The 13,913-nt window shown below is 56.1% G+C and overlaps 1 protein-coding gene across 2 annotated transcripts; it reads left to right on the forward strand.

Moving 5' to 3' along the window:
• Positions 1-1,109: 1,109 nt before the first annotated feature.
• PBK (PDZ binding kinase) lies at positions 1,110-13,717 on the forward strand. Of its 2 annotated transcripts, XM_074153793.1 has the most exons (8): positions 1,110-1,138; positions 2,455-2,514; positions 3,867-3,957; positions 5,046-5,188; positions 7,975-8,144; positions 8,804-8,933; positions 10,696-10,872; positions 13,383-13,717. In XM_074153793.1, the coding sequence occupies exons 2-8, from the start codon at positions 2,466-2,468 to the stop codon at positions 13,586-13,588; spliced, it is 966 nt and encodes a 321-aa protein (XP_074009894.1). In that variant the 5' UTR covers positions 1,110-1,138; positions 2,455-2,465; the 3' UTR covers positions 13,589-13,717. The 2 variants fall into 2 exon arrangements, with proteins under 2 accessions (XP_074009894.1, XP_074009895.1); XM_074153794.1 differs by lacking the exon at positions 1,110-1,138 and having other exon boundaries at positions 2,466-2,514; positions 3,879-3,957.
• The last annotated feature ends 196 nt before the right edge of the window (positions 13,718-13,913 follow it).

The raw sequence follows: 13,913 nt of genomic DNA on the forward strand, positions 1-13,913 counted from the left end.
ACCCGCCTGGCGCAGCCGTGCTTGGGGGGGGCGGGGAGGAGGGGCACGATTTGGGGGGTTCAAAGAGCGATGGGGATTCATGGGAGTCCGGGGGGGAGATGCACTTGGGGGGGGGTGTAAATACATACCCTGGGTTTGGCTCAGCCCTGGTTCAAGAAGCTGGGGGTGGGGGTACAGAGCACCCTGGGGTGCCTGAGCCCCCCAATCCCCCCCCCCCAGAGACAGTCTTTTAGCCAGGGCGTGAGGATCCCCCAGAGACCCCCGCAAGGGCTTGGGGACCCCCCCCAGAGACACCTTCCCAAGGGCTTGGGGACCCCCCAGAGATCCGTCAAGCACTTGAGGACCCCATGGAGACTCCCCCAAGGGCTTAGGGACCCTGCTGAACCCCAGAGACATCCCCCTATGGCCTGGGGGCCCCAAAGAGTACCCCCCCCAAGGGCTTGAGAACACCCCAGAGACGTTCCAAGGGCTTGAGGACCCCATGAAGACCCCCCCCCAAGGGCTTGGGGACCCTGCTGAACCCCCGAGACACCCCCCCACCATGGCCTGGGGGTCCCACAGAGACCCCCCCGGGAGGTTGGGAACCCTCCCAGAGTCCCCCCCAGAGCTTGGGGATCCCATGAAGACCCTCCCAAGGACTTGGGGGACCCAGAGACACCCCCCCACCATGGCCTGTGGGTCCCACAGAGAAGACCCCCCCCAAGGGGTTGGGAACCCGCCCAGAGATACCCCCATAAGGACTTGGGGACCCTGCTGCTCCCTAGCAACCCCCCCAAAAGACTTGGGGACACCCCCCTCTCAAACCTGGGGGTCCCACAGAGCCCCCCCCAAAGGCTTGTTGCCCCCTCCAAAGCCTCGGTGACCCCTCACACTGTCTCCCCCCCCCCCCAGGCCTTGGGGACCCAAAGAACCCCCTCAAAACCGCTTGGGGACCCCCCCCAAACCTGGCCCAGAGTCTGGGGACCCCACGGGGGTCACCGCAAGCCCCGCCCCGTGCCCATAGACCACGCCCCCGTGTCTGACTCCGCCCCCGGCACGGCCCCGCCCCCTTCGTGGCTCCGCCCCCCTCCGCGTCCCGCGCCGTTTGTCCGCCCGCGGCCGCCGTAGCGCGGGATTCAAACGGCGGCGGCGGCGGGAGGTAACGGCAGCGGATCGGGGGAACGGGGTGGAGGGAGGGGGGTCCGGAGCGTGTTGGTGGCCGAGGGAATGGGGGGGACCCCCGTTCCCCCCTCACCCGCGTGGGCTCCGGCAGCCCCGGCTCCTCCTTCTGCCCTCAAACCCCCGGCCTGGGCCTCCACACACACCCCTGAGGTGGGACACGGGAGGGTTCGGCCTTCTCCCCCCCCTCCCCGGGACCCCCCCTCATCCCCACAGAGGTGGGACCTGAGAATCCTCCACATGCCCCCCCGGGACCTGGGACCGCCCCCGTCATCCCCAGAGAGGGGACCCCGGAGGCATCTCCTGCCCCTTCGCCCCCCCCTTCAACCTGGAATACCCCCCCCTCACCCCCAGAGGTGGCACCTAGAGTCCTTTCCTGCCCCCCCTCTTCCCACCAACTTGGGACCCCCCCCCCCCAACCCCAGAGATGGGACTTGGCAGTCCTCTCCTGCCCCCCCAACCTGGGATTCCCCCCCCCCCATCACTCCCAGAGGTGGGACCCCAGAGTCCTCTCCTGCCCCCCCTTCCCGACCTGGGACACCCCTACCCCCATAGATGGCACCTAGAGTCCTTTGCTACTCCCCCCCCTACTCCAAGACCCCCCTCCCCTCACACCCAGAGATGGCACCCAGGAGTCCTCTCTTGCCCCCCCCCCCCCCCAACCTGGGACACCCCCCACCCCTGCCAGAAGTGGCACCCAGAGTCCTCTCCTGCCCCCCCGACTGGGATCCCCCTTGTCACCCCAGAGGTGAGACCTCGAGACATCCCCCCCCCACATGGTGCTGGCTATGCTGAGGTCTGGGGGGGGCCAGTCCCGGTGGGAGCAGCCTGGGGACACATCCCCCTGCCACCAGCTCCCTCCCTTGGTGTCACATCACCTGCCAGTTCCCGGGGGACACCGGTCCCAGGCTCAGAGCCCCCCCCAGACCCATTGTGGGGTTTGTTCCCCCTCTGCGAGCCGGCCCCGGGGGGACACAGCAGTGACAAATAGTGGGGTGACACTGGGGAAGGAGGGGGGACACAGAGCTGGGGGTGCTGGAAAGCGCATCGCTGCTGAGCAGAGCCGGGGGAGGCCCAATTAACAGTTGGGAACCCCCCAGCTGCTAATTTATTGTAATTTATGTCCTTTAACATATTTTGGTGGTACCTGCAGTGCCCCTGCGCGGGGTAAGGCTGGAGCATCCTGCTCCCAGGTCCTCGGGAGCAGGTCCTCCCAGCAATTTCGGGGGTGGAAGTGTAATAAAGTCTAAAATATAATAATAAAAATATAGTAATAAAGTCTCTTCTCCACTGTAGGGTTTGCAGCCATGGAAGCCTTCAAGTCTCCGAAAAAACCGCTCCCCAGGGAGAAACCTGGTGAGTGGAGTTCAGGCCTCAGCCCTAAATATTAAATAAATTAAATAAAGGGAAGGAAAAAAGAGGGAAAGCTTTGCTGGGGAGGGGGGCGATGGGTGTTAGAGCCGCCCGTCAGGGTGGGTGTCGGGGTTTCACCCTCCTGAGGGAGCTCAGCCCCACGCAGCTCAGCATCCCGGCAGGATGGGGAGGGCGAGGATCGAAAGGGTAAAAGTGAGAAAACTCCTGAATCGAGACAAAACCGGTTTGACGGGTAAAGAAAAGCTGCCCCCACGCGCTGAAAACACTCGGGAATTCATTCGCCACTTCCCATCAGCAGGTGTCGTCTTTGCGACACGCAAAGTCGTGGAGCATGACGGATTTTTTGGGAGGTTGGGCTAGATGACCTGTAAAGGACCCTTCCAACCCAAAATATCCTCTTCCTTTCCCCATCCCATCCCCTTCCCTTTCCCATCTCCTTCCCTTCCCTTTCTCATCCCCTTCCCTTTCCCATCTCCTTCCCTTCCCCGTCCCTATCTCCTTCCCTTTCCCTTCCTCATCCCCATCCCCTTTCCTTCCCCATCCCCTTCCCTTTCCCATTCCCTTTCCCTTTCCCTTTCCCATCTCCTTCCCCACCCCCTTCTCCTTCCCATCCCCTTCCCCTTTCCTTCCCTTTCCCTTCCTCATCCCCTTCCCCATCCTCTTCCCTTCCCTATCCCCATCCTCTTTCCTTCCCCATCCCCTTCCCCATCCCCGATAGCAGTGACATGGGAAGACAAGTGCCGTCATTCCCAATGTCCCCCCTTTCTCCTCATCTCCAGTTTTATTGCTGAGCACAACATCAAATGGTCTGGGATGTCCCTTGGGTCAGTTGTCCCTTCTGTGTCCCCTCCCAGCATCTTGCTGGGGAGAAGCAGGAAAGACCCGTGTCCCTCAGCACCACGTCTGCTTGACTTCTAAATCCCTCCAGGGATGGGGACTCCACCACTGCCCTGGGCAGCCTCTTCCAAGGCTTCACAACCCTTTCCATGAAGGAATTGTTCCCAATATCCATCCTAAACCCCTCCTGGTGCAACTTGAGGCTGTTCCCTCTTGAAAAAAGAAATTGGGAATTGGGTGAGAAACCTAAGGAGGGTGGTGGCAGCTCGGTGGGACTTTGCGTTTGAATGGTAGGATACTGGGGGGAATGGCGTTTGAATTTGGTTGGATATTGGGGGGAAAAAGGGCTTTGGAAAGGAGCTTTTCTGAAAATCTCAACTGGTTCTGCACGTGGTAGAGCCACAAAATGTGATATGTGATTTGTGATCAGAGCATCAAAGCTCCTCGGGAGAAGCTGCTGCTGTGGGGTCATTCCTGGCTTTCTCTCTTCCTTCTAGAGGGGGGACCAGTTTCCGTCACCATCCCGGCCTCTCCCTTCATGCAGAAGCTCGGGTACGGCACCGGGGTCAACGTCTACCTGATGAAAAGGTACGTGTGGGGCTGGGGAACGGGGCTCGGTGTCTTCTGTTCCCTTAGGGAGGGACAATATTTGAGCTCTGAGCAAGAAAATGCTGCTGTCACCCACCTTCAGGTGCTGCCTGAGCCCCTTCAGGTGGGCACGGAGCAGAGGAAAGAGGGGAATTTCCATTTCCAGGGCTTTTTAAAGCTTCACAATCCGTGGTATGAGTTGTGGGTGCCCCTGTTCACACACCCAGTGTGTCTTTTCCGTGTCCTCGTGGATGGCAGGAGTTTGGGGGCGGGAGCTCTTACCTTCTTTTTTCTGGTTGATTTGCAGTTTCAGCCGAGGGTTGGAGCCTCCGTATCTCCCGGTTTACATTCCTTCTGCACCTGCCCTTGTTGGCAAGAACGTGGGGAAACCCAAGAGTCCCGGATTTGGGAGAAACACGTTCAAAACATCCAGCCCTTTCCCGTGCTAAAAGACTAAACAGCAGCCTAGAATCTGCGGGGAAAATTATTAATGAGAACAGGTTTCAGCACATCCAGCTACTCCGGCACAAATCACACCAAATTATAAGCCTAAGGAATTTATTCTACTTAAAATTTCCTTATTTCTACTAAACAATTCATCTCCCTCAACACCCACCTCCAGATTTCCCAGGGGAACTCACCCCGTGCCGGGAATTGGATGGTTGGGGACGAGAGGGTCCGACATCCAGCGGTGGTTGCCCAGAGTCCCATCTGGGTGGCCAGATTCTTACAGTGGAATTTCCATAATAATCAGCTTTTTCCTGGGCCTGGAATTCAGGGATTTGGGCTCCATTCCTGGCTCCTGCTGCTTCCTTTCCCAAACCTCGGCTCCTCCGCCTGAAATTGAGAATTGATTCTAAATCTCCTTTTCTAAAATGCTTGAAAATTGGATGGAGGAGCGCTGTGGGGGCGAAGCGTTGCCGTGCACCTCCATCAGCGCACGTGAGCTGATTTTCCTTTATTTTAGCCTTATTCTTTATTAATTTCTCAAAATAAAGGCAGGCGCTCTCCAGAATAGCTCCCGCGGGATCCCTGCGAGCTGTCAACCGGGGTGTAGATTGAGAGACGTGTGGTTTTTTCCCCTGCAGATCTCCCAGGGGTTTGTCTCGCTCCCCGTGGGCCGTGAAGAAAATCAATTCCCAATGCAACAAGAGCCAGCAAAGCATCTACCAGGAGAGACTGAACGAAGAAGCCAAGATCTTGAAAAACCTCCAGCATCCCAACATCGTGGGTAAGTTTCCAGCATAATCCATGTCACAAACTGCAGATGGAGCTGTTGGAACCAGTTCTGGAGTCAGGGGATGTGACACGAAGTTGCCACAGGGTTTCTTTGCCCTCTCCGGGTTCCAGATCTCCGCATCTGGCTCTTGGAAGATGCACAGTGTGGTTGCCATGACCTTTGGCATCAGAGATGAGCTGCTGGGTCTTCAGTTGGGTCCACCGTGGACCTTGTTAAATTAACTTAGTTGTGCCCTGTGTGATGGGGACTTGGGAGAGCTCATGGTCGGGGAATCACAGAATTGTCCAGGTTGGAAGGGACCTTTCAGATCGTTGAGTCCAACCATCAACCCAACACTGACAAACCCACCACTGACCCATGTCCCTCAGCACCACGTCTGCCCGGCTTTTAAATCCCTCCAGGGATGGCGACTCCACCACTGCCCTGGGCAGCCTCTTCCAAGGCTTGACAACCCTTTCCATGAAGAAATTTTTCCTCATATCCATCCTAAACCTCCCCTGGGGCAACTTGAGGCCGTTGCCCCTTCTCCCATCGCCTGTGACTTGGGAGAAGAGAATGACCCCCCCCGGCTACCCCCTCCTTTCAGGGAGTTGTAGAGAGCGAGAAGGTCTCCCCTCAGCCTCCTTTTCTCCAGGCTGAACAACTCCAGCTCCTCAGAACTTCTCCAGACCCTTCTCCTTGGTCTCCAGACCCCTCACCAGCTCCGTTGCCCTTCTCTGGACACACTCCAGCACCTCAAGGTCTTTCTTGTCGTGAGGGGCCCAAAAGTGGACACAGGACTCGAGGTGGGGCCTCACCAGTGCCCAGTCCCGGGGGACCGTCACTGCCCCAGTCCTGCTGGCTACACTATTGCTGGTACAAGCCAGGATGCTGGGGGCATCTGCAGGAGCCACCAGACTGCAGGGACCCTTCCATGCCACCGTGCCGGAGGGGTGGACGCCTGAGGCTCTGTCTTGGAGCCCGTGCAGGATTAAGGCGGTGAGTTTTACCCCAAAATTTGCTTTGTGGCTGCAGCCCCTTGGTGCTTCGTTGCCCGTCAACGTTGTTGCAGTCACCGAGCGGTGATTATCTGGGTGAGTCACCCACTTTTTGGTGGGACTCCTAGCCCGGTGACACACCTTTGTGAGTGACAATTGAGGCTCTGTCACGCTTTTGGCTCTCAGTGGTAGGAATATTTTGAGAAACTGCTTCAGTCTGTGTTTAGTTTCTGCTCTTATCTTGTCTAAATTCCTTCCCGCCAGCCAGAACAGCAGCTTTGTTTGATTTTCCTTTTATTTGTGCTTTAAACCATCCCGGTGCGGTCGCCGGGACCAGAAACCCTGCATGCAAAGAATTTTGTGTCCCCAAAACCAGCATCTCTTCCTTCTGGCAGGAGTTGAGGAGAGTCTTGACCTTTCACACTGCAAACATTTCACGGCTTTTTTTTTTTTTTTGTAAAAGGTGCCGTAAATCATTTACTGGGTAAGATTTTCGCTCTGCCGTTATGCAAGATTTTGCCATTTCTGACTCCACCTGGAAAGTATTGTTTGCAGACAGGAGCGAAACGTGGAGGAAGAAAGATTAAATGACAGTTTGGGTGTGTGTTGGTCTTAACCTTCTGCAATGGCCCTTGTGAGGCGAGGGCTTGGCTTTCCCAAACATCCCCCTGCCCTTTGTTTGGCTTCTGCGGCTCCTTATCTTTGCAACCAGGGGATGGAGGGATGGAGAGCAGTCCTGAGGAGAAGAACTCAGAGGTTCTAGGGGGCAAAAAGCTGGCCATGGGCCGGCAATGTGCACTGGCAGCCCAGAAACACCCCCGCACCCTGGGCTGCATCCCCAGCAGCGTGGCCAGCAGGGAGAGGGGGGGGATTCTGCCCCTCTGCTCCGCTCTGGGGAGACCCCCCCCATTGCTGCCTCCAGCTCTGGGGCCTCAGCACAGGAGAGACATGGACCTGCTGGAGCGGGGCCAGAGGAGGCCACGGAGATGCTGGGAGGGCTGGAGCCCCTCTGCTGGGAGGACAGGCTGAGAGAGTTGGGGGGGTTCAGCCTGGAGAAGAGAAGGCTCCGGGGAGACCTTTGAGCCCCTTCCAGTCCCTCAAGGGGCTCCAGGAAAGCTGGGGAGGGACTCTGGATGAGGGAGGGGAGCCCTAGGAGGAGGGGGAAGGGTTTGACACTGAAAGAGGGGAGATGGAGATGAGATGTGGGGAAGAAGTTCTTTGCTGTGAGGGTGGCGAGAGCCTGGCCCAGGTTGCCCAGAGAAGCTGTGGCTGCCCCATCCCTGGAGGGGTTCAAGGCCAGGTTGGAGGGGGCTTGGAGCAACCTGGTCTGGTGGGAGGTGTCCCTGCCCAGGGCAGGGGGTGGGACTGGATGGTCTTTAAGGTCCCTTCCCACCCACACCATTCTGTGATTCTATGTTGGTCCTGCAGATCTGCTGCTCCCCTCCCTCCTTTCTCCTGGTTCTCTGTCCCATAAAGATCAGGATAAACCTCCCAGGTCTTCCCTACTCTGGCACAGGATCCAACCTGACCTGGGGGCAACAAGGTGGGGTGGTCTTTGGGCTCCCTGGGGGTGGGAGCTCCTTTCCCTCAGCAAGGTTTGTGGCTTGGGACCGTGCAGGTCTCTGTGGACATCCCTGTGGCTTCACCTCACCATGTAAAGCCACGATCCGGGTTCCTGGGGATGTGGATTTGGTTGGAGCCACCAGGGAAAGTCCTGGGGGCCAGCCCCAAAGTTCCATCAGGTACCTGGAAATGGTGGTGTCTCCTTCACCTCTATAACGAATCCATCTCCTTTGGCAGGTTACCGGGCCTTTACCGAGGCCAACGACGGAAGCATGTGCCTGGCCATGGAGTACGGAGGAGAAAAATCCCTCTGTTACTTACTGGAAGAAAGACGGGAAAAAAAGCTGGGCCCTTTCCCCGCCGCCACCATTTTCAAAGTCGCCTTGAGCATGGCGAGGGGGCTGAAGGTACGTCTCGTGTCCTCTGTAGCCCTTCGGGGTGGAATCATAGCCACCGGTGACCCTGGAAAAAATAAATGAAGGTGGTGTTTGAGAAGGGCAGGAGCGACGGGGAGCAGATGCTGCGGCGTATCTGGGCGTTGTACAGATTTGGGTGAAAAGAGCCCTGAAATGTGAGATTGAAGTAAGATAAAAGGCCCCTGGGGCTACCTGCTGTCCCTGCTCACTAGCCAGCCATCTGCCTTGCTGGCCCCTGGCACCCTTGGCAGTGACAATGGGTCACTTGTGCCACTTGTGTGCCTCCTCTCACCGTGCTGAGCTTGAATTTAGCGAAAAAGAGGGGAAAATGGAGACTCTGTCTAAACCCCAGCCCTGTTTCTGAGCCTTGGTACGGGGCACAGGCTGCTCTGGCCAAGGAGACACAGCTCTGAGCTTTGGGGACAACGTGGTGGCCATGTCCTTGGCCATCAGGTACCTCCCACCCGCTTCCCACAGTATTTCACCAAAAACCTCCAAAATTAGGCTGGGGGGAAGAACCTGCCCCGTGTTTTGTAGGCGTTGAGGTAGGTGTGGACCCATCCTTGAGGTTTTTCAGGTTAAATATGTTAAAACATGAAAGAATCGGGGGTTTTGTTGCCCAAATGGGATGTCTCCTCTCTGCCTCTCAGTATCTTCACAACGATAAGAAGCTGCTCCATGGTGATATCAAATCTTCCAACGTGGTGGTTAAAGGTGATTTTGAAACTGTCAAAATCTGTGACGTGGGAATGTCCCTGCCGCTGGATGAGAACATGACTGGTAAGTCGGGTGGCTGGGAAGGGGACCTGGGTGGCTGCCAGTTTGGCACCATCACCCCCCCCGCATCCTCGCAGGGAAGGGCTGGTTTGGGGTTTGGAATGTGTGTGGGTGGAGGGGATCTCCAGAAGGTCCAGCTTTAAATTTTCCAGAGTTGTGACATCTGTCTCATATCTTTCCGTGCCTGGATGTTCATGGAATTGTCCAGGTTGGAAGGGACCTTTCAGATCGTCAAGTCCAACCATCAACCCAACACATGTCCCTCAGCACCACGTCTACCCGGCTTTGAAATCCCTCCAGGGATGGGGACTCCACCACTGCCCTGGGCAGCCTCTTCCAAGGCTTCACAACCCTTTCTATGAAGAAATTTTCCTCAATATCCATCCTAAACCTCCCCTGGGGCAACTTGAGGCCGTTTCCTCTTGTCCCATCGCCTGTTCCTTGGGAGAAGACATGTCATTTGAAGTTACACCCTCCTTTCAGGGAGTTGTAGAGAGCGAGAAGGTCTCCCCTCGGCCTCCTTTTATCTGGGCTGAACACCCCCAGCTCCTCAGAAGGTCCTCCAGACTCCTCACCAGCTCCATTGCCCTTCTCTGGACTCCTCCAGCTCCTCAAGGTCTTTCCTGTCCTGAGGGGCCCAAACCTGGACTCGGCACTCAAAGTGGGGCCTCACCAGTGCCCAGTCCAGGGGGACCATCCCTGCCCCAGTCCTGCTGGCCACACTGTCCAGCTGGCCGCAGGATGCTGGTGGCCTTCTTGCTAGAGGGTTAAGTAAACAAATCTTCCTCGTAGGGCTGGAAGGAAGCAGGAGCCAAAGGCAAGCGTTACAAAGCCTTCACGTAAACGAGAAGCAGATGGCTAATGGCGTGGTGGCTTGGCTGCAAACAGCAGGAACGCGTTTGGGTTAATTAGGAGAAGGCTTTTCTCTGCCGCTTTAGACGGGGTTTTGGGACTGCGACAGCCTCGTAATTTATAAAGCTGCTCTATTATATTTTTATTAGTGGCTGTTCCCTTTTATAAGGGGCGAGAGAGCTGGAGGCAGCGCCCCAGCGTAATCTCCCTGAGCGTGCTTCAAATATCCATTTTGGGGCTGGTTTAACAGGACAAAAGCCCTCCCCAGCCCTGATTTTGGGGGCTTGCAGAGACAAGGGGCACCCACTGAAGGTGCTGCGTCCCCAGCATGTGGCAGCCAAGGATTAAAGCCCAACAACCCAGGAAGCATTGAGGGATTTGGGTATTTACATCTCATTCCAGGGCCAGGCTTTGGAGATCAGCCCCATGAGAGAGTTTTTTGAGCAGCTGAGATTTGCTGACAGCTCGGGAATTTAAGGAGAACTGGGGAAAATGTGGCAACTTCCTCTTGGGAGAGGGATAGAAGGGATGGAGTCGGAGCTGGTGTTTCCTTCGTGGGGCTGAGAGCCGACGGGTTTCAGCTCTCCTGAGGGTAATTAATTAACATCAAGGAGGTGTTAAATTGAACAAAACGGCCAGAACTTGGTTTGGGCTGGAGTAAAAAAAAGCAGAAGGACCAGAGGAAGCGGGAGGTGGAGGCTGAGGGAGCCTCGGGGTGGGGTTGGCTTTGTCCCCTGGGGTTGGAAGGTGCCCTGTCACCCCCATCCTGCCTCCTCAGGGGGGGACACTAAGCAGGGGAAGGGTAAACCACAGGTGGTTTCTCCCCACTTCGTGGCAGGGTTGAGCTACAGATGGTGTCTTGTCATTGTCTGCAAGTCCCAGTAGCCACCCCAGCCCCGTTGTTGCCTTCCAGTGAGTGACCCGGAGCTGTGCTACGTGGGCACTGAGCCCTGGAAGCCCAAGGAGGCTCTGGAGGACGACGGCGTCATCACCGACAAAGCCGACATCTTCGCTTTCGGGCTGACTCTCTGGGAGATGATGACCCTCTCCGTGCCCCACCTCAACCTGGACGATGACCTCGAGGACGAAGGTTTGTCTCTAGAGCTTGTTGGTGAGGAACTGCTGCTCCTAGAAGTGCTTTTTGCTCTGCATTCGGCAGTCTTCACTGTGCAAGGGCTGCTTTCAGCTTCATTTAGATTTTAATAGCACATGAGAAGTTGATAAACGATGGTAATTAATCACTGTGAAACAGAGCTCTCTGTGGGTGCTCCAGCTGCTGGTCTGACAGTTGGAAATAGCTTCTGGAAGTTCTGCTGCTCGTCAGGGTGGTTCAGGAGGCTTGAAAGATGTTCCTGAGAGCCCCAAAGTGTCCTCAGCTGTGTCCCAGCTCTGTCCCTTGTCCTTTGCTGTCACTGCCAGGCTGTAGCTGTGTCCTGGATGCTGTTGAGATCCCACCAGAATCATGGGGCCCAAAAAGCTTCAAATGACATCGTGCTTGAAACGGTGCACAAAAATGTTTGAGGAGGCTGAGCCTTTTGGCAAAGAGGAGCTAAGATGAGGGGCCTGTGCCCTGGCCAAGGGTGCTTGGGGCTGGACCTGGGTTCCTCTGACAGAGCAGGCGGGAAGCTCTTTGAGATATTTTTGGCACCTCCTGAGCAACAAGTGGGGATTTGTTATAGAATCATAGAATCATTTAGGTTGGAAGGGACCTTTTCGGATCATCAAGTCCAACCATCAACCCAACACTGACAAACCCACCACTGACCCATGGCCCTCAGCACCACATCTCCCTGGCTTTGAAATCCCTCCAGGGATGGGGACTCCACCACTGCCCTGGGCAGCCTCTTCCAAGGCTTCACAGTGAAGAAATTTTTCCTCATATCCATCCTAAACCTCCCCTGGGGCAACTTGAGGCCATTGCCTCTTCTCCCATCGCCTGTGACTTGGGAGAAGAGAATGACCCCCCCCGGCTACCCCCTCCTTTCAGGGAGTTGTAGAGAGCGAGAAGGTCTCCCCTCAGCCTCCTTTTCTCCAGGCTGAACACCCCCAGCTCCTCAGTTCTCCAGACCCTTCTCCTTGGTCTCCAGACCCCTCACCAGCCCTTCTCTGGACCCACTCCAACCCCTCAATGATGTCCCTCCTATCATGAGGGGCCCAAAACTGGACACAGCCCTCAAGGTGGGGCCTCACCAGTGCCCAGCATAGGGGGGTGATCACAGATCTGTGCGCTGGAGCGATATAAAGCTAAAAATCCTACAGGCTGCGCAGGGAAAACTCCTCTTGCTCCAGCCCTCGCCCTGGCTCGGCCCCACAGCCCCGTTTGTGTTTTTCTGCCTCGGTCTCCAGGCAGCCCGGGGATGTTTCCTCACTCTCCTGCTCTCAGTGTCTCTTGGCTGGAGAGGTTTTTCCCAGCCACCTCTGCAGGGGTGACTCAGAGTGATTCTGCCGGGACAAGGGGGTTAGATACAGCTTCAAAATAAGCTAATTAAGTCAAAGGAAAAATCAAAATGATATAGCCCAGGCAGCAATTAGTGCTAACAAAGGAAAAGTGAGGCTGAGATGAAGGTCCCACTGCAGCCCTTGCAAGGACTTGGGAGTGCTTGGGGCAGGGATTCTGCCCCTCTGCTCCGCTCTGGGGAGATCCCCCCCAGTGCTACCTCCAGCTCTGGGGCCTCAGCACAGGAGAGACATGGAGCTCTATTATTAACGCCTTATTAACGCCTTATTAACGCCTATAAGTATCTCAAGGGTGGGTTGAAGGAGGAGGGAGCCAGACTCTTTTCAGTGGTTCCCAGTGACAGGACGAGGGGCAACGGGCACAAGCTGGAACACAGGAGGTTCCACTCGAATATGAGAAAGAATTTCTTCCCGGTGAGGGTGCCAGAGCCCTGGAACAGGCTGCCCAGGGAGGGTGTGGAGTCCCCTTCTCTGGAGATTTTCAAGCCCCGCCTGGATGCAGCCCTGAGTAGCATTCTCTAAGCAATCCTGCTCCAGCAGGGGAGTTGGACTAGATGATCTATATGGTCCCTTCCAACTCTAAAAAAATTCAGTGAAATTCAGTGAAATTCAGCTGTTGGAGCGGGGCCAGAGGAGGCCACGGAGATGCTGGGAGGGCTGGAGCCCCTCTGCTGGGAGGACAGGCTGAGAGAGTTGGGGGGTTCAGCCTGGAGAAGAGAAAGCTCTGGTGAGACCTTGGAGCCCCTTCCAGTCCCTCAAGGGGCTCCAGGAAAGCTGGGGAGGGACTCTGGATGAGGGAGGGGAGCCCTAGGAGGAGGGGGAAGGGTTTGACACTGAAAGAGGGGAGATGGAGATGAGATGTGGGGAAGAAGTTCTTTGCTGTGAGGGTGGTGAGAGCCTGGCCCAGGTTGCCCAGAGAAGCTGTGGCTGCCCCATCCCTGGAGGGGTTCAAGGCCAGGTTGGAGGGGGCTTGGAGCAACCTGGTGTGGTGGGAGGTGTCCCTGCCCAGGGCAGGGGGTGGCACTGGATTGGCTTTAAAGGTCCCTTCCCACCCAAACCATCCTGTGATGGATAAGGAGCCACCAGGGATGAAAGCCCCATCGCCACAACCCTTCCCACCACCTTTTCCACCTTCTTCTCCAGACGAATCATTCGATGAAGACCTCTTTGACGAGGAAGCTTATTACGCAGCCCTAGGAACCCGCCCCGCTCTCAACATGGAAGAACTGGATTCATCCTACCAACACATGATCGATCTCTTCTTGGTCTGCACCATCGAGGACCCCAAAAAACGTCCCTCGGCTGCGACCATCGTGGAATCCTTGGAGACAAGTCTGGTCCAGGAATAAAAGCATCCGAGCTCCCACACTCGTGCCACAGAGTTGTTTTATAGCTGCTTTTAAACTTTTTCCTCTCTCTTTGTTTTCAATTTACATGTGTTTTGTGCCAGAGACGTTAAAAATAAATATTTTGTATTCATCTCAGTGTGAAATTGGGATGTTTTACCTTCTAAGTAGTGGGGGGTGGCTCAAGGAAAAGGTTTTCTGACCCAGGGTGTTGGACAGAATCATACCACGGTGAAAAGGATGTAGGATGAAGAAAAAACCACTCTTTTGGGCACTTAATAAATAAAAACCCTGTGGTTTGGGAAATTCCTGCCCTCACCTGGCTGGA

This window comes from Numenius arquata, chromosome 9 (assembly GCF_964106895.1).
Source record: "Numenius arquata chromosome 9, bNumArq3.hap1.1, whole genome shotgun sequence".
Classification (NCBI taxonomy): domain Eukaryota; kingdom Metazoa; phylum Chordata; class Aves; order Charadriiformes; family Scolopacidae; genus Numenius; species Numenius arquata.

Bases quoted from the DNA above. Each gene is read 5' to 3' on its own strand.
- PBK (XM_074153793.1), top strand. From the start codon at position 2,466: ATGGAAGCCTTCAAGTCTCCGAAAAAACCGCTCCCCAGGGAGAAACCT. The intron at 2,515-3,866 runs GTGAGTGGAGTT...TCTTCCTTCTAG, and splicing joins GCTCCCCAGGGAGAAACCTG to AGGGGGGACCAGTTTCCGTC. The intron at 5,189-7,974 runs GTAAGTTTCCAG...CTCCTTTGGCAG, and splicing joins CCAGCATCCCAACATCGTGG to GTTACCGGGCCTTTACCGAG.